The sequence below is a fragment of the Phacochoerus africanus genome, chromosome X (genome assembly GCF_016906955.1).
Source record: "Phacochoerus africanus isolate WHEZ1 chromosome X, ROS_Pafr_v1, whole genome shotgun sequence".
NCBI lineage: Eukaryota > Metazoa > Chordata > Mammalia > Artiodactyla > Suidae > Phacochoerus > Phacochoerus africanus.
In genome coordinates this window covers 43,920,888-43,946,144 of record NC_062560.1, presented here as the reverse complement: position 1 = coordinate 43,946,144, position 25,257 = coordinate 43,920,888, and the positions used below count along the sequence as shown (strand labels likewise).

General features: G+C 40.8%; 1 protein-coding gene across 6 annotated transcripts in view; it reads right to left on the bottom strand.

The window, feature by feature from the left end:
• The window catches only part of JADE3 (jade family PHD finger 3), a 134,492-nt gene that overhangs the window by 8,557 nt on the left and 100,678 nt on the right, over positions 1-25,257 (bottom strand). For all 6 annotated transcript variants that reach the window (XM_047765692.1, XM_047765691.1, XM_047765687.1 and 3 more), the window contains 4 exons: positions 23,061-23,272; positions 17,703-17,870; positions 14,946-15,062; positions 801-1,271 (listed from right to left, as the gene is read on the bottom strand). In XM_047765692.1, the coding sequence (XP_047621648.1) occupies positions 801-1,271; positions 14,946-15,062; positions 17,703-17,870; positions 23,061-23,272 (968 nt within the window). The remainder of the gene's footprint in view (positions 1-800; positions 1,272-14,945; positions 15,063-17,702; positions 17,871-23,060; positions 23,273-25,257) is intronic.

Sequence of the window (25,257 nt, the reverse complement as noted above, 5' to 3'; positions counted from 1 at the left end):
GTAGTGTCATGGGCTTGATATTTATCTGCACAGCCAGGCTGGGAACACCAAATGATGATTTAATATTTTAGCTTTCCCTTTAGATCCCTGAGTAAATGGTGGCAATGCTGGATCCAGTACAATTTTCTAATGAGTGCTGGACCAACAGGATAAAAGTCTATTGGGAAGACCAGAACGGCTTCTTTGCTCACACTTTCAGCTCAGCCACATCTCCACAGACACAAGGGTGAAATCCTCACTCTTTCATGCTCCCTCATCTATACAAATTACTCAACCTTTCTGTGCCCCAGTTTATTCATCTGTAAGTAAGGATAATAGTACCTTCTTCATAAGCATGTTAGGATTATATAATACTTACAAAATGCTTAGAACAGGGTTGCCATATAGTAAGTGCCATATATGTATGAGATAAAATTTTAAAAGTGAGCCAATTCTATCAGTTCCCCTACAAATTCTGGTAGCAGAGAAAAAAAATAAGCTACCTCTATAATTATACTTGATTATAAAATTCTCTATAGTAAATACAGGGCCTAACTTATCTTTGAACCCCTACAGTACCTAATTTAGTAGATACCTGATATATACATATACATGATGAGTTCTCTTCTATTCTCTGAATGTGCCTACCAAAATTTCAACTGAGCCCAATGTTTGAGGCCGCAGTGAAATCAGAAGATAAGCAAGGAAACAGAAGCCCACACTATAAATGTACATTAACTGTACTTTTTTTACAAAATGGAAGTGGGGCCTCCATTTCTAGGCAGGCCGAGACCTACACACTAGTCGGTTGGTCACCTTACCCTCTCTAGGTCTTGCCGTAGGTGCATGAACATTCTCATGCGAGTGTGAATACTCTCCTCTTTTGGCTGTACTAGGCCATTTTCTTCATCCTCTTTAGGAGGAAATAATGGCTTATTGAAGTTACTTTTCCGCTTCAGTTTCCAGTAGTTATAGATAAAGTCCACAGCTAGTATGGGCAGCCCCAGCTCTGTGGCCACATCTTCCACACGGACCATAGAATAGAACTCTTCCTCCAGCTCCCGAAGCTTCTGTGCCCGCAGGCTGGTCTTCTCGCTTTTGGCCTGGCTCTGCTCTGAAGCCCTGTGTAGGGGGTACTCGGCCTCCCCGAGCTTCTGCCTGTTTTGGCTGTGCTTGAGGCAGTATGACTTGAACTTCACTTCATCCCCTTCATCTAGGATGGTCTTCATTTCTAGGCTGTGCTCGAAGGCACAGGTGACGTGGAAGGCAGTGATGCAGCTTTTCACTGAGCACTGTGGGAAGAAAAGATGTGTTAAGACAGCAGGGCTGTGTGGGGGAAGGGGAAGTCCTATATGCCTGGGCCTAAAGTGAGAGCTCATAGCAAGTAAAGGAATGACAGGGAGAAAGCTGGTCCTAAATTGACCATGACAGACACTTTACAAGTGTCAAGGAAATTTGCTCTTACAGAAAGCAGTAAAAACAGAGACTTTTTTTTTTTCGATTCTCCTTTAAATTTTTAGCTCAACCATTAGGTAGTTCTGGGAATTCTTCTTTGGCCCCTGTAAAGAGTCACGTTGTACCTTTTCTGTAACCCCCTTATCACTTTATTATATGCTTCTATAATGGTCCTTTTCACACTGTACCTATAGCATAATAAATGTAAATCCCTGGTCATGGCTCTTAAAGACAGAAACTGCTATTCATCTTTGTATTGCCATCAACAACTAAAAAAGCAAGTACTCAAGAAATACTTCTGAACAAATGAAAGAAAAACAAAATCACTATTATTGTCAGAATACCTACTAGTTCTAAAAAGGCCACAGGAAAGCCAATATCTAAGTAACCTAACTTCTTGAAATTGTTCTTATAGAGCTGTGCTGTCCAACACGGTAGCCAACTGGCCACAAGTAGCTATCGTATGAAATTAAAATTACATACAATCAAAAATTCAATTCCTCAGTCACAGTAGCCACATTTCAACCATACTGGGCAGCCTAGATTTCCATTACATTGCAGAAATTTCTATTGGACAGTATGGTTACGGACAATCTGGAATTAAGTTTATTGTAATCTGCCATTCATAGATGCAACACATTTGTTAAGTATTACTATGGGGCATGCACTGAAGATTCACAGGGAGGCAGAAAGAACCTGGCTCATGATTGCTGGACTCTTAGGCTTCAGTTAGTCTCGGCTGCTCTTTTATATGGTTATGATGCTACAGCTTTCCTTCCAAAGACTTCAAATGCCATATATGCGTTTATGCAGAGGAAGGAGGGAAAGCAAATAGTGGATTTGTTTCAAAAGATATAGTAGGAATTCCCATGGTTAAAGCCAAGCGTCAAATGTTTTGGGAGCCTGCATCTGGAGGGCAGACTACTCAATTACTTATATGTTGGGTTTTTTTTTTTTTTTTTTTGGTCTTTTGTCTTTTTAGGGCCATACCCATGGCATATGGAGGTTCCCAGGCTAGGGGTCCAATTGGAGCTGTTGATGCCGGCCTACATCACAGCCACAGCAATGCCAAATCCGAGCTGCATCTGTGACCTACACTACAACTCATGGCAACACCGGATCCTTAACCCACTGAGTGAGGCCAGGGATCGAACCTGCCACCTCATGGTTCCTAGCTGGATTTGTTTCTGATGCACCACGATGGGAGCTCCAGTTGGGTTTCTGATAACTAAACATAGAGTGTGACTTTGGATATGAATAAAGACTAAAAAAATGTAAACCCTGACAGGTCTCCTTATAATAGACTGAGAAATTTAACACATAAGAGAATACTGGCACCATCAAAGCTTTAATGGGGGCAGATTCCATTTAATCTATTTTCACAGGATAAAGAATTCCAGGGATGGAATACAATTCAAAGATAATCTTACCCAGCATCACATGTATTACTGCTTGTACTTCCTGTAAAGTACATGATTTTCTACCTCCACTGCCCTCTGTCTTCAACTCCTTTAGCTTTTTTTTAGTTAAGTGGTAATCTAGCCACTTACTGCTTTCCAAAACAGCCCACTCCAACTTGGCTCAATTGGAAAAGTTTGTTACATTACATCAAAATTTGTATCCTTAAAAATTCAATGTATTTGAGGAGTTCCCACTGTGTATAGCAGGATTGGCGGTATCTCTGCAGCACCAGGACGCAGGTTCAATACCTGGCCTTACACAGCGGGTTAAAGGATCTGGTGTTGCCAAAGCTGTGGTGTAGGTCGCAACTGCAGCTTGGATCTTATCCCTGGCCTGGGAACTCCATATGCTGCAGGGTAGCCAAAAAAGAAAGAAAAATTCTATGTATTCAAAAGCCTCATGAAAATGAGGATAATGAAAGCCCCAAAACATACTTTTATCTGGGTACCTTTTGTTATCCCTTAGCTAAGAAACTAGCTGGTCATTTACAAAACAAGCAGCAAAAGCAAAAGATTAAAAGTGTTGAGCATAGTGCTGTTTTATTTTTACTTTTATTTGGCTGTGTCCATGGCATGTGGAAGTTCCCAGGCCAGGGACTGAACCCATACCACAGCACCGACCCAAGCCACAGCAGTGGCAGTGCTGGATCCTTAACCTGCTGAGCCACCAGGGAACTCCCACAGTGTTCATTTGCTGTTTAATAACTGACAAAACTATGGGAAGATAATGCAAGGATTGTTTTCTACTCAAAGGGAGGAGTGTATGACATAAAACTACTACTAAGGGAATGTGAAAAACGGATCATCTCTCTCAGGTCAAATTTTACATAAGGTAGAGACATAAATTACTCAAAATAAAAGACAATACATAAATAAGAACTGAGTACTTAGATGAAAAATGGAATGTCCTTAGGAAACTCTGCCATAAAATCCGTTTAGTTTCAAAAAAGGTCATTCTATGATATTTATAGCTGGAGGTCCATATATCTTGGTGATAAAGTAGAAATGCTAACCAATTTTTGATGCCAAATAACTATTTATTAAAAAAAATTTAAAGTATAGTTGTTTTATAATGTTGTTTTATAATGTTTATAAAGTATAGTTGTTTTACAATTTCTGCAGTATAGCAAAGTGACCCAGTCATACACACACACACACACACACACACACACACACAGACACACAAACATTCTTTATCTCATACTATCTTCCATCATATTCTATCACAAGAGATTGGATATAATATGTTCCTTGTGCGTTACAGAAGGATATTTACTTTTTTGTCCAAAAACTCATTTGGCACATTCTGTTAAACAAATACCTTTGTATACACCTTCTTTATTTCTACCGTAATCATTTAAGGTGACGTGCAAGGTTTTATTATGCCCATTTAAAAAGTATAGCTTTACTGAAATATAATTTACATGCTACAAAACACCATTTTTTTGGGTCTTTTTGCCTTTTCTAGGGCCGCTTTGGCAGCATATGGAGGTTCCCAGGCTAGGGGTCGAATCGGGGCCGTGGCCACTGGCCTACACCAGAGCCACAGCAACGTGGGATCCGAGCCGTGTCTGCGACCTACACCACAGCTCACGGCAATGCCGGATCCTTAACCCATTGAGCAAGGCCAGGGATCGAACCGAAACCTCCTGGTTCCTAGTCAGATTCAAAACTCACCACTTTTAAGTAAACATTTCAATGTCTTTAGTGTATTTCCAGAGTTGTGCAATCATCACCACTAAATAATTCCAGTACGTTTTTATCACCCCCCCCAAAAGAAATCTCAAGTCTATTTGCTGTCATTCCCTATTCCAATCTTAGCCCTAAACAACCACCAATCTACTTTATGTCTCTATAGACATGCCTATTCTGGACATTTCATATAATTGTATCTGGGTGGCAGTTTGTGTCTGGCTTCTTTCACTCAGCATGTTTTCAAGGTTCATCCATGTTGTAGCATGTATTAGAATTTCATTCTTGCTAAAATATGGCCAAATGATATTCCATTATATGGACGTATTACATTTGTTTATCCATTCTTCAGTTCATGGATATTGGGCTGTCTTCATTTTTAACATTATGAAAGAATGCTGCTATGAACATTTGTGTACAAGTTTTTTGTGGACATATGTTTTCATTTCTCTTTGGTAATGTGCAATAATGGACTAACTCTGCCAAAGAAAATTTGGCCTTTTGCCTTTAGCTCCCGAGAGGTAACCTCTAAGCCCTTGGAATGTCCTGCCCGATAAGAGTCTTTATTTACCTGGGGGCCTTGGGCCAAGTCAGATAGGCTATGCTAACAATGTGATTTATGGTGGAAGCTTTGGGCCATGTGGTATCAGCTTGACCTCTGGAGGGACAGGAGACTAAGGTCAGCCATGGGGGTGGTCAGCCATGTCTACGTGAACAACTCCTAATAAAACCTCTGAGCACTAAGGCTTGAGTGGCTTTGCTAGTTGGCAATATTCTGTGTGTATCAGCACATACCAGTGCTGGGAGAAAATAAGCATGGTCCAGAAGATTGCACTTAGAGAGGAAACTGCAATCTCTATGCCTGGTCTCTCCTGGACCCTGCCTTATGTGCCTCTCTCTTCCCTTTGTTGATTTTAATCTGTATTCTTTCACTGTAATAAAACTATGACCATGAGTATAATGGTTTTCTGAGTTCTGAGTCCTTCTAGTGAATTACTGAACCTGATAGTGGTCTTGCGGACCTCTAATTATAGGTATATACTTAAAAGTGGAATTGCTAAGACATACGGCAACTCTATGTCTAACCGTTTGAAGAATTCCCAAACTGTTTTCTACAGTGGCTGTGCATTTTACATTCCCACCACCAATGCATAAGAGTTCTAATTTCTCCACTTTCTTGACAATAATTGTTATTTTCTGCCTTTTTGATTATTACCATCCTAGTAGGAAGCAGTAAATCATTGTGGCCTATTTACTTTATTTTTATGGTTGCACTGCAGCATATGGAAGTTCCCAGGCCAGGGATCAAATCTGAGCTGCAGCTGAGACCTACGCCACAGCAATGGTGGATCCTTTTTTTTTGTTTTGTGTTGTTTTGTTTTGTTTTTTAGGGACGCACCTGTGGCATATGGAGGTTCCCAGGCTAGGGGTCTAGTTGGAGCTACAGCTGCCGGCCTACACCACAGCCACAGCAATGCCAGATCCGAGCCATGTCTGCAACCTACACCATAGCTCCTGGCAATACCGTATCCTTAACCCACTGAGTGAGGCCAGGGATTGAACCTGCAACCTCATGATTCCTAGTCAGATTTCTTTCTGCTGTGCCATGATGGGAGCTCCAACAGTGGATCTTTAACTTGCTATGTTGCAGCAGTAACTCCCCTAAAGGGGTAAAAGGAAATAATCTTCTACTTATTCCTCAGAAATGAGTTTTTGAAATAATTTCATTAGAAGGAAAATAGCTACCTTTACATGTTCACATTTGTAAGGAGTTAGAGTTTCTGTGGGATGGGATGAGAACTGGAGCAGATAGGGTGGTTGGGATAAAAACCTTTGAAAAAGAACGCCAGAAACTGATTTAGGAATTTTTTTTTTTTTTTTGTCTTTTTGCTATTTCTTTGGGCTGCTCCCACGGCATATGGAGGTTCCCAGGCTAGGGGTCTAATCTGAGCTGTAGCCGCTGGCCTACGCCAGAGCCACAGCAACGTGGGATCCGAGCCACGTCTGCAACCTACACCACAGCTCATGGCAACGCCGGATCCTTAACCCACTGAGCAAGGGCAGGGACCGAACCCGCAACCTCATGGTTCCTAGTCGGATTCGTTAACCACTGTGCCACGACGGGAACTCCGATTTAGGAATATTTCTACTGACCAATAAAATTTGCAAAATATGAGAAAAATATCAAGGCACTTTACTTCTTAAATTTCTTTGGTACCCTTTAATCTTTTTGTTTGCTTTTTAGGGCTGCACCCAAGGCCTACACCACAGCCACAGCAACACTGGATCCTTAACCCACTGAGCGAGGCCAGGGATTGAACCCACGTCCTCATGGATCCTATTTGGGTTTGTTACCGCTGAGCCAGGACTGGAACTCCATGCCCTTTAATCTTAACATTTAATTTCCTTCTCCACTAGTACCACCTTTAATAGTCACTGAGTAGATGTACTTGCATTTCCCCACTTGTCAAAGATTTCTGCTTTAAAAAAGTTCACTTCCTTCATAGTCGTATGAGTAGTCAAACTCATATTAGCCTAACAATGAACTGATGATGGCCGGCTGATTTATTCTGATGTCAATATACTTGCATGTAACTCCAGACATGACTACATTCCTCTAGTGTCAAAAGGGACACCTACTCTAGCATCAAATATTTAATGATTCTATTCAGTTTGGCTGGATGAATGCTAGGGCTTTCCATTAGTAAAGTCAGACTGATTCCAGGAAATAATATAAACAACAAGTACAACTACTAGTACCACCAATATTTACTGAGTGTTTACTATCTATTAGGCACTGTGTTAAGCTCTTTTCTACCTTATTAAGCAGGCACTATTATCATCTCCATTTATAGATGTGGAAACTGAGGCACAGATATGGTAAGTAACTTCCTCAAGATTACATAACAAGAGGTGGGACAAGGATTTGGACCCCAGGAATCTGGCTCCAAAGGCCATAAATAAAAATTTGTTTTAGGGCCACACTAGTGGCATACAGAAGTTCCCAGGCTAGGGGCTGAATCAGAGCTGCAGCTGCTGGCCTACACCACAGCCACAGCAATGTGGGTCCAAGCTGCATCTGTGACCTACAGCACAGCTCATGGCAACACCAGATCCTTAACCCACTGAGAGGAGCCAAGGATCAAACCTGTGTCTTCATGGATACTAGTTGGGTTCGTTACCGCTGAGCCACAACGGGAACTCCGAAAGGCCATTTTTTTTTTTAATGCTTTTTAGGGCTGCACCCGAGGCATATGGAAGTTCCCAGGCTAGGGGTCAAATCAGAGTTACAGCTGCCAGCCTACGCCACAGCCACATCAACTCCAGATCCAAGTCATGTCTGGAACCTACACCACAGCTCGTGGCAATGCTGGATCCTTAACCCACAGAGTGAGGCCAGGGATCAAACTCATGTCTTCATGGATCCTAGTGGGGTTCATTAACCACTGAGCCACAAAGGGAACTCTGAAAGGCCCTATTTTTAACCAGTGTTCTTTCCTTCTTCTCAGAGAAGGCCTAACACATCTGGATTGGATTGAATGGGGCTTGAACATATGAACATATAAGGACCCTACAAGAATTCTGGAAAGGTGGCAGAGGGACTGTGTCCAGAGTTCAGGCAAAATCCAGAGCTGTGTGGGGCATCTGTTTTTTGTTTTGTTTTGTTTTTGGCCACGCCCATAACAAGCAGAAGTTTCCAGGCCAGAAGTTCCCTTCATGATGGAGTGGAAAAGAATCCAACTAGGAACCATGAGGTTGTAACGGGTTTAATCCCTGCCCTCGCTCAGTGGATTAAGGATCCGGTGTTGCTGTGGCTGTAGCTCCACTTAGACCCCTAGCCTGGAACATCCATATACTGCAGGTGGATTAGGGTTAGGGTTAGGGTTAAAAAAAAAAGAAGTTTCCAGGCCAGGGATCAAACCCACACCACAGCTTATAACCAGAGCCACAGCAGTGACAATGCAGGATCCTTAACCTGCTGCCACAAGGGAAGTTTAGGGGCATCTGTTTTGAACCCAGTCTTTAGGACCTGTTCCAAGATTATAAGAAATCTTCATGCTCAGGAAAAAGGTTCTCGCTGTCAGATATGGAGGCTGTAGATACTGGCTAGTCTAGATTCCCAAACCACCAGTGTGATTTTAGCCTTTATCACAGTGTGATTCTATCCTTGTCCAAATAAGTGTCCCCAAATCAAAAGAAGAGTAGAAATGTGGGTGTTCCCCACTGTTGGGAGACAGGAAGAATAAACACAGTTAAGAGATTTCTGGGAGTTCCCATCGTGGTGCAGTGGAAATGAATCCACCTAGGAACCATGACGTTGTGGGTTTGATTCCTGGCCTCGCTCAGTGGGTTAAGGATCTGGCGTTACTGTGAGCTGGGGTGTAGGTCGCAGATGAGGCTCAGATCCCGAGTTGCTGTGGCTGTGGTGTAGGCCAGCGGCAACAGCTCCGATTAGACCCCTAGCCTGGGAACCTCCATGTGCCACAGGTGTGGCCCTAAAAAGACAAAAAAGACAAAAAAAGGAAATTTCTGTAAAGACTTTATAAAGCAAAATACCTGAGATGCATTACTAATCACAAATACTCTTAAAATAAACCTCTGAAGAAGAATGACGCTAATAAAATCTGACCTGTAATGAATTACTGTATTTGTTTACTGCTTTTGATTCCCATACAGGGAACAAGATGCTAAATTTTTAACTGGTTTGGATTAATTCAGTGGTGGTTTAAAAAGAAAAAACGGTTTTGGTTTCATTTCCCACAGGAAAACTCGGTGTCAAGCATGGAACACAAGGCCCACTCTGTTAGTATAAACAGTGGAGAAAAATACAACCACACTTCACAAGGTCACTGAAAGCTCATTCCCTCTCACCTGGGGAATCTTCTGGGCAGTCTGGCACTCATGCTGCACTTCCCAAACCAAGAACTATTTCACACCTCTTCTCTCCCCAAACATTGAGACTTCACCCACATCCTCACTCTCAGCTGATGATCCTGCTTCCTACCTCACTGGGGCAATTACAACAATCAAAAGAGCACTCTGCAGATTCCCACCAGCACACCTACCTTTAAGACTGTTACCTGGGAAGAATGATCTGTGCTCTTACCTGAAGCCGCCCCTCCACTGCACACTTCAACTCACCCTCTCTTACCTACTGAAAAATCTCACTCCAGCAGTTTTTCCTCCTCACTGGGTCACTCCCTTTGCATGCATACTGTATGCATACAAGTACACATAGAGTAGTCTCTCAGTATCCTCAGGGTATAGGTTCCAGACTCCCTGTGGATCTCAAAATCCATGGATGCTCAAGTCTCTTACATAAAACGGTGCAATGTTTGTATATAACCTACATACAACCTCTTGTACTTTAAATCATCTCTAGATTACTTACAAAACCTAATGCAATGCAAATGTTACGTTAATAGCTGCCTGTGCAAGGCAAATTCAAGTTTTGCTTTTTGGGACTTTCCGGAATTTTTTTCCCCAGAATATCTTCAATCTGTGGTTGGTTGAATGAGGACCCCAAGGATGCAGAAAGCTGACCATACATCCTTATTATTTCTTCCATCTTAAAGAGCAGACTTCTTCCCCCTACTTTTCCAAGACTGTTCCTACTCCATTTCTTTGCCCTGACCCGTGGCCACAGAGCTTTTTGTCATTACCACTCCACTTACACTGCTCACCCAGATTACCCATAACCGCAATGCTAAATTCAGGGGTCAATTTGTAGTTCTCATCTTACTTCAACAGTATTTTTATACCACTGATTTTTTCCTTCTCCTTGAAATGCTTTCTTTCCTTGATTTCTAGGCTACTATACTTTCTTGGTTTTTCTCCTGTCTCCCTAGTGGCTTCTTCTCAATCTCCTCTGCTATTTCTCCCTACTCTCCTGACTTCTTAACACTGGAATGCTTCAAGACCCACTGCTTGCTACTGTTCTCTTCTCTATCTACGGTCACTCATGATCTTACCCAGTCTAGGCTAAAGATACCTATATGCCAGTGACTCCCAAATTTATGTCTTCAGTCCAAAACTTTCTCCCAAACTCCAAACTCAGACAGCTGCCAGTGTGGCATTTCCACTAGGATATCTTAACGATCTTTCAAATTTAAATGTCTAAAACAGAACTCATGATGACACCCCCCCCCCCATCTGTTCTATCTATAGATGTTCCCATTTAGTTTATGGCAATCTGCCCTTTTCCCTGTTCAGGTCAAAACTTGGAAGCATTTTCAACTCCTAGCTCCCTCTCTTACCTCATATCCGATTTGTCGTTAATCTTTCTGGTTCTACCTTTCACATTCAACCAGAACCCCATCACTTTTCACCACCTCCAGGGCTATCAATCCAGACAGTCACCACTGCCACCTCTCAAGGATTACTGTAATAGTCTAATTACTTATCTTGTTCCTAACCCTTCTTCCTCACAGTCTATTCTAAATAAGCAGCTAGAGTGCCTGTTTTTGTTTTTAACCTTTTACTATGGAAAAACCTATATAACAGCATAGAGAATACTATAATAAACCCTACATACCCATCATCCAGCTTCAGTAATTATTAAAGTATGGCCAATCTTGTTTCATCTCTAACCTCCATAGTACCCTGCCCTCCAGGCTAGTTTGAAGCAAACCTTAGACATCGTAACATTCCACAAAGTGATCCCTTAAAATCAAGAATTAAATCATATCACTTAATCTGCTCAAAACCTGCTGATGGCTCCCCCTTAAACTCTGAGTAAAAACAAAAGATCTCATAAAGGCCCTAGAAACCCTTCACCAGGGGCTTGCAAACTATGGCCCACAGACCAAATGTAGCCAACTGCTTGTTTCTGTGTGGCCCATGAGCTAAGAACAGGAGCTAAAGATGGCTTTTACATTTTTAAATGGTGGGAAAAAGTCAAAAGAAAAAGAGTATTTCATGGCACATAAAATATTACATTTAAATTTTGAAGTCCATAAAGTTTTAGTGGAATATAGCCATGCTCATTTGCTTAAGTATTGTCTGTGGCTGCCTTTGTGCTACAAAGGCAGAGTTGAGTAGTTGTAACAGAGACTGTATGGCCTGCAAAGCCTAGAATATTTGATATCTATCTGTATAGATAAAATTGTCAACCTCTGCCCTAACCAATCAGGTCCCTGTGTAATCTCTCTGAGCTTCTCTTCCCATACACTCCATTCCAATCTCACTGGCTTCTTTCTTCTCACTCAGACAGGCCAAACACACTCGTATCTTGGGGCCTTTTGCACTGGCTGATCCCTCTGCCTGGAACATTTTTACCCCAAATAAAAATGTCTTGTCTTCTCTCACCTTTGAGTCTTTGCTCAAATGTCACAACTATCAGTTATACTCTGATCATTCTATTTAAACTTGCAATGCATACCCCCGCTCCACAATACTCATGTTCTTACAATACTCTATAGTTTTTCTTTCCATAGCACCTAACCATCTTCTAGCAATAGTTAGCAATAGATACTAACTATTTAGTATCTATTGCTTATTATCCATTTCTTCCAAACCAAATTGTAAGTTCCATGGTGCAAAGTGTTCTGTTGACTCACTGATAAATCCAAAGTGCCTAGAATAGTGCCTGGCACACAATTAGGCACTCAAATACTTGTTGAATAAATGTAATTCCTTATAATCAAAATTTTAAGAGTCTTAATTTGGAAAGACCTTTACAAAATGTAGAATCTAAACTCTAAGTAATGAAAATAAAAACTATTGCCCTGCAAATGAAAAATGCATGCCAGAATGTTTCATCCATCCACTTGTTCATCCACTATCCATCTATCAATCTAATATTTTTATCTGCCATGTCAGGGGTGTTGAGGATCTAAGGATGAAACAGTCTGAGCTTACAGCCTGTAAGGGAGGATAAGACTTGTAGATAAATTACAACGATAGAGGGTGGAATATGCTAATGCAGGATGTGTTTTCTCTCATCACAGTCATGCGGTCAGTTACTAACTGTTGTCAAAAAAACAGGCTTTAGGAGTTCCATTGTGGCTCAGTGAATTAAGAATGAGACACAGTGTTTGTGAGGATGTGGTTTCAATCCTTGGCCTTGCTCATCGGGTTAAGGATCTGGTGTTGCAGCAAGCTGCTGTGTACGTTGCAGATGAGGCTTGGATCTGGTGTTGCCATGGTGTGATGTAGTCCAGCGGCTCTGATTTGAACCCTAGCTGGGGTATGGCAGGTGCGGCCATAAAAAGAAAATAAAAATCAGCCTTTAAATAGCAAAAATGGGAGTTCCCTGGTGGCCTAGTGGTAAAGGATTTGACATTGTTATTGTTCTGGCTTGAGTTCAATCCCTGGCCTGGGAACTTTCGCATAGCATGGGCGCCAAAAAACAAACAAAACAAAAAAAAAATAGCAAAACTGAGGGGAAATGCAGGTAATACAGTAAGGAAAATAAGTAAACTATTATAAAATTACTAAATGATAATTATGAAAACATGGAAAATATTTTTAGTGGGGAGAATACATATTACAAACTAATCTATGATACAGTTACATATATAGTTGTATTTATTCAATAAACACGAATTGAACACTGACAATGGGTAGGCACTCTTCTTTGTGCTAGAGGAAATTTACAGAGGAATCATGCACAACCTTGGCCCTCAAGGTGCTCACAAGTGGGGAGTAACCAGGAGAGAACTTAGAAAAACATAAACAGGCAATATGTTAAGGTAGTAGGGCCTGTGGGTATAGTCTTCCTTAAAAACTTTTCCCCTTAGGAGTTCCCTTTGTGGTGCAGCGGAAACAAATCCGAGTAGGAACCAGGTTCGCTCCCTGGCCTCACTCAGTGGGTTAAGGATCCAGTGTTGCCATGAACTGTGGTGTAGGTCGCAGATGTGGCTCGGATCTGGCATTGCTGTGGCTCTGTCGTAGGCCAGCAGCAACAGCTCCGACTGGACCCCTAGCCTGGGAACCTCCATATGCCACGGGTGTGACCCTAAAAAAAAAAATTCCCCTTATAATTGCTAAAGTGCTATAGGTAAATAAAATCAGTAGGAATTTTTTTTTTTAAAAAAAGGCAAGACAAAGGATCCGATTCTGTCAAATGTGAAAATGATGTTAAAAGGTTTTGGGGGTCCTGTGTTGTTTAAATACCATTTCTCAGTAAAAGAATCAGGGTTACTTGGAGGAAGGGCTGATTCCAAGTCTAGAGAAATAAATCTACAAGATGAGCCAGATAATAAGGAACCTCACAAAACACCTGGAGCCACTTGTCCCTAAGCTATGACATCATATGGTCCCCTTTCTGGGAAGAAGGTGAATAGGCCAACCTAACTCCAACCAGCCTGCAGCTCCTATGCAAGAGGTCTGGAGAGTGCAAGGTCAGCCCTTCATCCCCCTCTCGCCAGCAGAGCACCTTATTATATTTGGAGTAAACAGAGAGATGATGGGGAGTTCCCATCAGTGGTTAACAAACCTGACTAGGATCCATGAGGATGTGGGTTCAATCTTTGGCCTCACTCAGTGGGTTAAGGATCCAGCGCTGCTGTGAGCTATGGTGTAGGTTGCAGATACAGTTCGGATCCCACATTGCTGTGGCTGTGGTGTAGGCTGGCAGCTGTAGCTCCGACTCGACCCTTAGCCTGGGAACCTCCATGTGCCACGGGTGTGGCCCTAAAAAGACAAAAATCAAAAACAAAAAAAAAATAAAAGGTGAGATGACATTTTGGAAAACTAGTTTATGAAGGGTCAATCTTTCTGCCTTTTCTAGGGGTGACTGGATCTCCCAGCCCCATCCTCACTCCCCTCCCCACAGCGCTGCTGCTGGGTGTTCCAGCTACTACTTCTATTTCAAGCAGCTCAATTTCTGTGCCCCAGATGTCCTAGAAAACTCTACTGTAGTATCATATGCAACATATGTGCCTGAGAATGACTTTCAAACCAGTAATCAGAATTTATCCATTCAGATTCATCTTTCCCTACCAAAATGAGTTGCATTTCATCCACAGTAGGGTCATCTGTCAAATCATCCTGGAGCCCAAGCTGTCCATCTAAAGTGGGTGAGCCACACAAGAACACAGGCCTGGTTGTTTTGAAGTTACACCTTATTTCCACCCAAGATGGTAGGTAGCATCTACTTCAGAAATTACCTAATCCATCACACAGGACAGCAAAGGATGGAAATTAACTACGACTACGGCTATTGAAAATAAGCTGAAGGGTCCAGAGGCAATATCCAAAAAAGGGGTTCCAGAAATGGTCTGAACAGTGGCAGAGCTCTGGGAGTGAGTAGGAAGCCTCCTGAGTAACCTTTCAGTTAACACGATGCTCTTACTGGGAGGGTGAGTCCAGCCAATTTGGTGTTAGCCCACTCCACCACTTCTCATGAGGACTTACCTGAATACAAGCACCTGTCTTCAACTTGCACAAGTTGCAGACTAAGGCCCACCGACTGGGCGGAATGTGGGAGACCTTTGTGATTGGTTCCATTCTCTCAGGACAAGCAATGCTGACCTAAACATAAAACACCACCATAAGGCACCAAGGCATTCCAGAATATCTTTTACAAACCATAAATGATGTTACATGAAAACAATGAGGTGAGCCATGTCTCTTAAGGTTGCTATGGAATTAAGAATAAATTAAACCTGTCTCTAACTACTGCTCACACCTTTAATCACTTCCAGTAATATAAATGATTCAGATATAGGATCAAAGGGCAAAAGTAGAGATGAGGCATGGTTACGTTACCTTAATGAATTCAAGATATCTATATTCTAGGAACCAAAGAAAGCTACGAACAAAAGGAATTAAAATTCACAAACCCTAGCACCCATCATATGTTTGAGATGGTGCCACATGCCTTTTTTTTTTTCATTTATAATCAACCAAGGGTGAAAAACAGGCAGTGACAAGCTTTTCAGTTCGACTTACAAAGAAGCATGATATTGTTGGATAGTGGCAGCAAGCTGTGTAATGTAGAGATTGCACCAGGTAAGTAGAAAAGATGAGGATGATAACATTTTTAAACTAGTGTTTAAAATTATATAACTATCATCAGCTTACTGTATTCTCTCAACCAAAGTAGCTTTAAAGTGAAGTTAGTCTTTGAGGGAGTGCTGAGAGGAAAGGGATGCTTTTAAAAAAGATTTTTTTTTTCTGTGTGAAAATGAGTCAAGCAACTTCTGGTAAAAAGTGTTCTCTTTAAAAATATACACATGAGGTTCTAAGAGAGGGACAACATTAAAAAGTGAAGGACCTTTGAATAAGGACAGTTAAAAGAGTATAAGTTCTACCCGCATCAAGAAACCAACAGTAAAAAGCTCAGAGAGCTCTTGAACAGCCCAAAAGGTACTAGAAACCTGATACTAGAAACTGTAAGAGATTTTCAGTAGGTGAGAAAGTTTATTTTACTTTTAAAATATTTTAATATATATTAGTTTCTTTTACTATTAAACAACTCTTCCTGAGTCATGTTCTAGACTTTAATACGCTGAAAGAGCCTGCTTTATTAGCTGGGGATTTGCTGCTGGAAATTAGTGACTCTCAGGCCAGAAACCTCAGAGTTCACTTCATATATCTATTAAGTGGATGTTCCCAGTAAGAGAAAGAAACCACTACTTAAAAACAAAACAAAACAAAACTGACTTCTGGAATTCCTGCTGTGGCACAGTGGGTTAAGATCCTGACTACAGTGGCTTGGGTTGCTGTAGAGGAGTGGGTTCAATCCCTGGCCTGGTGCAGCGGGTTAAGGGCATTGCTGCAGCTGTGGTTTGGACTCAATCCGTGACCAGGGAACTTCCAAATGTCATGGGTGTAGCCATAAATTAAAAAAAAAAAAAAAACTGACTTCTACATCCGTAAGAATACTATAGTAGGTATCTAGGACTTTCAGTTTAACTTTGTAAGCTCAGACTGGATGTTAACAGACTGGAAGTTAACAAGAATAAAGTCAGGCAAGTTTTAAAGGAGAATGAATTATTGATACAGTATCATCAGATCTCCATGACTTGAATTCTGCAATCTCTCTTGATCTGCAGTTGTGGAACAAGACAATGACAATCTAGTGTTGTCACTGCAGTGGCCTGGGTTGTTGCTGTGGCACAGGTTTGATCCCTGACCCAGGAACTTTTGCATTTTTGCATGCTGCAAGTACGGCCAAAAAAAAAAAAAAAAAAAGGAATATCAGCAACTGGGGGACCAGATTTTTTTTTTATGATTTAATAATATATTGTCAAAATATGAACAGATGAATTCACAGAATATAAAGGTGGTTGGTTGAGTAGGAAGAACACCCAGATAATATAAAATAAAAACACTTTATAAAGTCACTGAACAAGGAAACTGTAAACCACAAAGCTAATGGAAGGGAATGGATGCAGTAAGATGCTAAGAATATGTAGGAACAGGAATTAACTTGTCATCAGCATACTCTATCTTCATTTTCATATTTTCAACCCTCTTCATTTTGTATTAAATTATTTTTGCTAAAGACATACTATTTTGTACTTTCTAGAGAAGGACCAGATTAAGTAGTGAGGAGTGGAGTTCTGAATAAAGAAACTTTTAGAAAATGGGATACTACTCAGCAATAGAAAGCATGAATGGTGATACACCATATGGCTACAATACAGAGTGTCAGTTAGCCAGAAGAGTGCATACTGTATGTACATGAGGTTCAAAAACATATAAAACCAAGCTACAGTGACAGAAATTAAAATGGTAGTTACTTTTTGGTAATAGGGATCAGATAAGGACTGGAAAATGGGTATGAGGGATTCTTCTGGGGTGCTCTGTGTCTACTTCTGGGGTGTTCTATGTCTTGGTCTGGGTTGTGGGGACAGACATATACATGTGTAAAAATTTATGAAACTACACTTAATGTTTGGTATTTTAAGGTGAGTTTTACCTTAAAAAATCTGCTGCTCATACCCACTCCTCTCATACAAATTAATCCAATACCACTGGTAGTGCCCCCTATAAATCAGCATGGGCTCACATGCTCACCTGCATCCAAGAAGGATGTGAGGGAGTTCAATTGGAACCATTATCATCTCAGAAACATGGGCAGGCACAAAGCATCGCCATGAGGCCTGAGTCAGTCTGAATGTTGTGAGAGAGCAAATGGCTTCACAGACACAGATGAAGTCTTACCTCTGGAATCCACAGGGCACAGCTAACGTGAGCCCATTTAGTCCCTGTCCTGGTGGTCTTCATGGCTCCACCTTTCTTTGGACATAACAGACATTGAGGATGAATGCCCAGGACACAGGAGCGACACAGCCAGCTGCCTTCTGGAACCTTGAGGATGCCGTAGCAGGCCTGGAGGCACGAGGAGGAAGGGGGGAATGGTTAGTGTCTTCTCACCGGGCTCAACGTCTGCTCTGGCACACAGTCACAGAGTACTCTCTGCTTTTAGGAGAAAGAGGCAAATAAAGCCAAACAAGCTCATATCCAGGATTTAGTAATTTTAAAACACTAAAAAAAAAAAAAAAAAAAAAAAGGCAACTTCTAGAATCTATTCTAAGATCAGCATGTCTGCCTATGAGAACTGACTTTTAAGGACGATAGAATAAGACTAAAAAGAAATACAAGCACAGGTTAGCCCAACTGTTATCTGAATTTTGTGATTATATATTTTTTTCTTTTTTGCCTCCATTTTCTAAAGCTTCCTCAATGATTGTGTTTTATAATTAGTCGTATACTTATTGGACAACTTCTACATGTCATGCACTGTTGTGATCAAGAAAAAAGTGTTAGAAAATAAGCAAAATGAAACTTTTCAGGAGCAAATGAGCTAATGTTTAAAGAGCCTAACAGTGCCTGGTGCATAAAAAGCACTCTCAGAAAAGTGTTGCAATTACTTGCTTGGGTTGAAGAAAAAGGGACTTATGTATGGATCCTGAATTGAAGAGATTATTAGACTAATCACAATGTTCTATAATGAGTTCTGGAAGCTACTTCAAATTCCTTACAGAATGAAGTTGGACAAATACATAAATTAATTACTAGGGGAGAGGGAGGCTAGTTTGGAAAATACTCTAGATTTCCTTTTCACTACCTCTAATTTCAGCCTCCTTCCCTCCCTTACTGCTCGACTCTCACCATTAAAGATTATACTTAGGGGCCACCTGGCTCCGCATGTGGCCTAGCATACCTTCACCACTGACTGAGTCACCACGGCAGCTTCAAGCCTGTGCATGCCCCAGAAGGTTCACCCACAGCTCAGATTCAAGTTACAACAGTCACCGTTATCCCCCACCAACTGGCCACTTTTCCAAAGTCTCTCTAACCATTTCACCACCATGCTTTCCAGCTTCCAGCTCCAAATTCCTAGACTCCTATGATCCACTTTCCTTCATCTACTGTCCCCCGGGCTTGCTAATTCTCTTTACAGAGTGATCACTAGACTCTGACCTTCCTCTCCAACCCCACCACCACTGCTCCATCTAAGTCCTCATTCGCACCATGGCTCGCATGATTTATTTCTAAATTCTCTTCCTCCCCTTTCATACCTTCAATCCTTCCTCTATCTGGCTGCCATATTCTTCTTACTAAAACAAAGGCTTCGTGCCACTGCATAGCAATAAGCCCTCTAAAAACTCTTTGTGCTCCCACTCCCAATCCCACCTAAAACCAGGGGTTGGCAAACTACTTCTTAAGGCCTGTTCTGTGAGGCCAACAAGGCTAGGAATGGTTTCCACATTTTTAAAGGGATGTTTAAAAAAGAAGAACATGTGGAGTTCCTGCCGTGGCTCAGCATGAACGAAACTGACTAGTATCCATGAGGATGCAGGTTCAATCCCTGGCCTCACTCAGTGGATTTGGCGTTGTCGTGAGCTGCAGTGTCGGTTGCAGATGTGGCTCAGATCCTACGTTGCTGTGGCTGTGGCACAGGTTAATGGCTGCACCTCTGATTTGACCCCTAGCCTGGGAACTTCCATATGTTGCACGTACGGCCATAAAAAGAAAAGAAAAATAAAATAAAATAAGAATATGTAACAGGGGCTGTATGTGGTCCTCAAAGTCTAAAATATTTACTATCTGGTCCTTCAAAGAAACAGCCTGCTCTTCTTTACCCCAATTCTCAGGTCACTGTGGTCCCTGCATCTGCTCCACTTCTCGACCCCCTCTACTTAATGTAGTTTCCCTTCCCAGGTACGTAGTCGACATTGTGTACTCTTCTCTGCTTTAACGATTATGTTTCATCTCCTCAGTGAGACTGTAAGGTCACTGGGGAAAAGTCCCTTATCACCAATTTATTTGGAAGGTTCTCCATGCTGAGTCTGAGCAAGTGGTTTGGTAGAACGAATAAATTTCACTCAGGAACTGAAACTGGATTACAACTAGGCTGCTGTCACAAGAGCAGGGCATCATTTTATAAGGTCCCTAACCTTCAAAGCCTTTTCTTTTTCTGAGATCCCAAAAGCCTGCCCTGAAATGAAAGCAAGCTTTCTCCCTAAAATAGAGCCTCTTTCAGACCAGCAGAAGAAAAACTAGTAGCTGCTTCTAGGAATATCCTTTATTACCTGACCATTTTATTGGGTAGAAAATCATTTACTGAGCCCTTGTGTAGATTTATTGGTCATAAGATCATAGAACCTTGTATTTCCTAGCAGTAGTTCTCAACTTTTTCTAGACTACAAAATGATGAAGGCTGAACTCTCCTTAAAAAAAAAAAAAGCTGTTCACATGCATGTATGTATTTCAGGGGGTTAATAAATTTAGTGTCAAACATATATATGACAGGCATAAAAACTATGAGCGTGTACCTTTAGGTAAATTAATTAGGCCTCAGTTTGAGTGTTCAATGCCTGGGTTAAGAAGCAGAAAATGTAACACATAAAGGGACTTGGAATGGTCCCGATTTTCATATTTTTTAATGAAAAATATCTAAGTTCATTGTTAAAATCCAAAATCTGTTGATGTAAAATTCTCTTCTAAAGTACTGACCATAAGTGTATTATAGTCACAGAGGAACAAAAACTTACTATAATATGGTGGAAGTAAAAAAGAAAAATTATATTTAATAAATACAAATGTCAACATGTCCCCAATTCTGTTGAGTAAACCAACCTTCCAAATCGGTTAAAGTCCCTTTTCAGTCAGCAGAGGGAGCTCTAACCTAAGTATCTCTTCAGAATTCAAGTGAATATACTCACTTTGGAAGACTCTCTTTTATATGAAACTTTATGTGGCACCAATATCCAGCTTTGTTACATACCAGCTTATATTCTGCAAGGCCTGGTCAGGTGTTATTATCATTTCTTTCTACGTGAGGAAAGGGTACCATTTACAGTCATTACTAGATATGTTTTCCATGCAAATTACTTTCAAGGAGTTTATACTACATTTCGTTTTGTTAGTTAAAGAACCTGGAAATAATTCATATTTTGTTCCAACTGTGAGGGATAAAGATAGAAAATACACACAGATGACCTTTGTACTATTACCTTCAAGTCTACTACAGATCCACAATCATTTATCTGAAAACTTGAGGGTAAGAAACATCAGGAAATTCAGAATTGTTCATATCTTAGGAAATTACTACGGTGCATACATGGCATATGACCTAACCCCTTAACGGGACCAGGGTAGTATCATATAATCAAATACATTAATGTTTCTCTAATAAAATATACAAGTATTTACACAAAATGGAAAATGAGTATAAATAGCCTCACATTGGATGAGTTCTGCTACTGCCCCCAAATCAGTTTTGGTGCCAAACTTAAGTAAAAAACTTGTAGTTTTCAGAGCTTTAAAAATCTGGAATTGCAGAGAAGGGACTGTGGACCTGTACGGTCAGACATTTAAGTTCATACTTAAATGGTAAAGATTTTTCTCTCTCACTAAAGGTGAGGCATAAATACCAATAACTGGTAAAGATAAATTTTCAAATTCACTCTAAAAGTGAATTTAGTAAGTGAGCAAAATGAAGAAAAAGACCCAAGTGATCACAGAGTAATTCTGAGTACCTTCTAATACAGAGGATTTTGTGGCCCAGGGAATTAAAATGAAGTCTTAAGTCCTGGCTTCTATCTCCTGTGCTATCTAATCATTTTAGTCATTCTGTAGCCAGAGTGATCTTTCCAAACACAGGACAAAACCGAAGTTTCTTAGTTTGTTAGAGACACCTTCACATGTGTCCCTTGTATCCCTCTCTACCCTCACTCTCCATGGCCTTCCTACTTGACTCCACTGCTCCTTACAGTTCTGAACTGCTCAGAGTTGCCTCTGACATACTTTGCCTACTCTCACTACTCCATTTGAACATGTTTTCCTCTCTGCCTGAGTGAATGCTTTTTTTTTTTTTTTATTTCCTGGCATCTCTTTTTGGCCATTACAATTCAGCTTGGATGCCACTTTCTGGAAGTTATCCCTAACCCCCATCCGTCCCATGTACTTCCAGAGCAGCACAGACTTCTACCTACAAAAGCACTTGGCATACTATGCTAAATGGGCAGTTTCCTTGTAGACCCTACACCAGAGTCTGATCTCCCTGGGGGCAAAGACCATGTCTGCCTCTTCGTCACTGTATCTTCAGCATGCAGCAGTCCTGGCACATGGATGGTGTTGCGTACCTATTTGCTAGATAAATAAATGAAACACACAACAGGTTCAGAAGAGTGAAAAATCACTTTAGGGTAAGGGAGTTCAAGAAAGGATTTGAACTAGATCTTGAAAAATACAGAAAGTTTTGATAGCTGAAGGTGGGAGAAGGTATTTTAAATTGGTGTGGCTGAAACACGGACACAGGACAGCATCAGGAATATTTATCACTGCCCCGCTGAGTAACCTTACTTCACTAGAGCACAGGGCTTGTGGGGGAAGACAATCAAAGAGCTGAAAAGAGTTCAGATATCATCGTCATCACTACTGTTTAACTAAAAAGCTAGTGTGGTAGCGAACAAATGATAAATAACTAGCTGTAAGAGCTTGAGGAAGGTCTCTTCACCTCTCCTGGTATTATCTGTAAAATTAAGAAGTGGGGCGGTCTTTTACAATCCTAAAATTCTATGATCGTTAAAAGTAGAGTGGACCTAGTTTCCTGGTAGTGGTATATATTTGGGACATGGGGGAGAGCTTTGGGTGCCAGGATAAGGAGTCCAGACTTCCAGCTGTAGGAAGTGTAAATTTACCAAGGTTACTGACCAGGGGTGTAACCTGATGATGTAACAGGGACTCCAAGGCAGAAGAGAGACTCCCAGGCAGGCAGCAAAGAGACTCTCCAGGGGACTAAAAAATATCGCAGAAGGCAATCTCAGTGGCATGGGCATGAAGCAACACAATAAAGATCTGGGCTTAGCCCCCTGGAGTAACATTAGTAAGTTAAGTCACCTTGGGAATCATGAAAAGTATTGCTTCTAAAAAATTACTGAAGAACAGCCAGGCCAAATCTTTGTTTTCCCCCTTAAATGCAAGCTGCTACCCAGATATGGGTGCTGGAGATCATCACTGAGCTTCAGAAAGGCTGACCGTGGGGAGGTGGCGGTCTCCACTCTCACTAACCTGATGTACACAGATGTTACACTTATCACAGAACACCATATCATTCCCTTCTTCACTGTCTGGAGACCGGCACACATCACAGATCACATCTTCATCATACTCTATGCCTAGCCCTTCCTCTGTCTCAATAGCATGGTTCATATTTTCATGGCAATGGCGTTCCAGGACTTCTACTGTCTTTTCCATAAGATTCTCATCAACTGGCCCACAACCTGCACAGAAATACAAACAATCAATCAACCCATCAGTCAGCTGTCATTCCCAAATCACCTACTGTGAGCCCGATACGGAGGTGGGGAAATTCTAAAGAATAACACCATCTCTTCCCTGATCTAAAACAACCAGATTTCAAAGTATCTTTTGCTAGAGCTGTTCTAAAATTTATCTATCATCACATATTAGTGTTTGACACATGAAAGGAGAAATACATTTCACCATATTCCTTGTAAGTTATACAGTAACCTTTTCAATTTTCTGTCTAAATCCTAGTCAGTCTCCTCCTAAATCTGTTTTCCCTTATTCCTACTGAGGGAGGACTTTCACTGCACTTTGTAATTTTGAATACTTTAATTTACAGTATAATAAAGTTAGACTCACATAACTATTTGGACATAAATAATAATTTATTCTTAGCAAATTAGTTCCAATGAGCACATCTAATGGTTACAGAAGGAAATTTTCATACAAAAAGGGTATTAAGCCATTAAAGAAAATTCAAGGTATGCATATGAGATTTATACATATGAAATATTTGTTTTTCAAACGTGACTTTAAAAAATCCAGTAATATTTTCTAATGGCAAAGTATAATATAAAATAAACTTATTAGCATTCACACAGGTCAAACTTCAAATTGTGAAATTATCTTTTTTGCCTCTTGATTCCTTTTCCTTTCATACTTTAATTTTTCTTAGTCTTCTATACTTAGTAACCCAACTAAAAGATTCATATAGTGGCTACCGGTAACAACTAAACATCTTTCTTCTTAGGGGAACCAATGGTTTTGTGAGCGCACACATATATTTACTCTAACAGCTTATAAACTCAGGAATAATTTTCAAAATGATCCGAAACAAATATACCCAAGTATTCCATTTTAGGAATTCCACATAAACTACCTTTTCAAAGTTGTAGCTACTTATGAAACTCAAAACTACTCAGGTAGTATGTTGAATTTTTCCGGCCAAGACAAATTACACTTTTCCCCCCTGGAGTGAAGAAGTATAGTGTCTGGTTATAAGAACACCTAGATTCAAATTCTCACTTGACCTCATATTGGTTATGTAAGCTTTGACAAGTTATTTATCTGCTTTTTCCCATTTTCAGCCACACCTGTAGCATATGGAAGTTCCTGGGCAAGGGATGGAATCTGAGCCACAGCTGTGGCAATGAGGGACCCTTAACCCACTGAGCCAGGCCAGGGATTGAACCTGTGCTGCCAGAGACAATGCCGGATCCTTAACCCACTGCATCACAGTGGGAATTTCCTATTCATTCTCCTTAGGGTTTAGCCTCCTTATCTATAAAAATAAAGATAATAATACCAAACTCACTGATTTCTTATGAGGCAGAGATGAGATCATGTTTGTACACTGCTTAGTATAGTGCCTGGCATGCAGTAAGCACTCAATTTTTTAAATTGCTTAATGTGAATTTAAAAATGCTTAATTTAATATTGTTTTTAAAAGTTTAAGCTCTTAGAGCCTTACTACAGTATCATTCACTCTAAAGGAATGCTTGAGATAAGGCAATCGTCTTTTAAAACTCATCCAGGCCTAAATGCAATGTGGTATCCTGGACGGGATCCTGGAATAGAAAAAGGTCATTAGTGGAAAAACTGGTGAAATCCCAATAAAGTATGGAATTTAGCTAATAGTACTGTACTTGTGGTGGTTTCTTAGCTTTGACAAATATACCATGGTAAAGTGAGATGTTAACACTAAGGGTACCTGAAACTGTGCGAGGGGTATATGGTAACTATTAAACGTGCAACTTTTCTGAAACCTAAAACTATTCCAAAAAATTTTAAAGCTTATTTTTTAAAAACTCAAACAGACACAGAGAACAGACTTGTAGTTGCCAAGGGCGGGGGGGAATTGAGATGGACGGGACGTTTGGGGTTGGTAAATGCAAACTATTGCATTTACAATGGATAAGCAATGACGTCCTACTCTATAGCACAGGGAACTATATCCAGT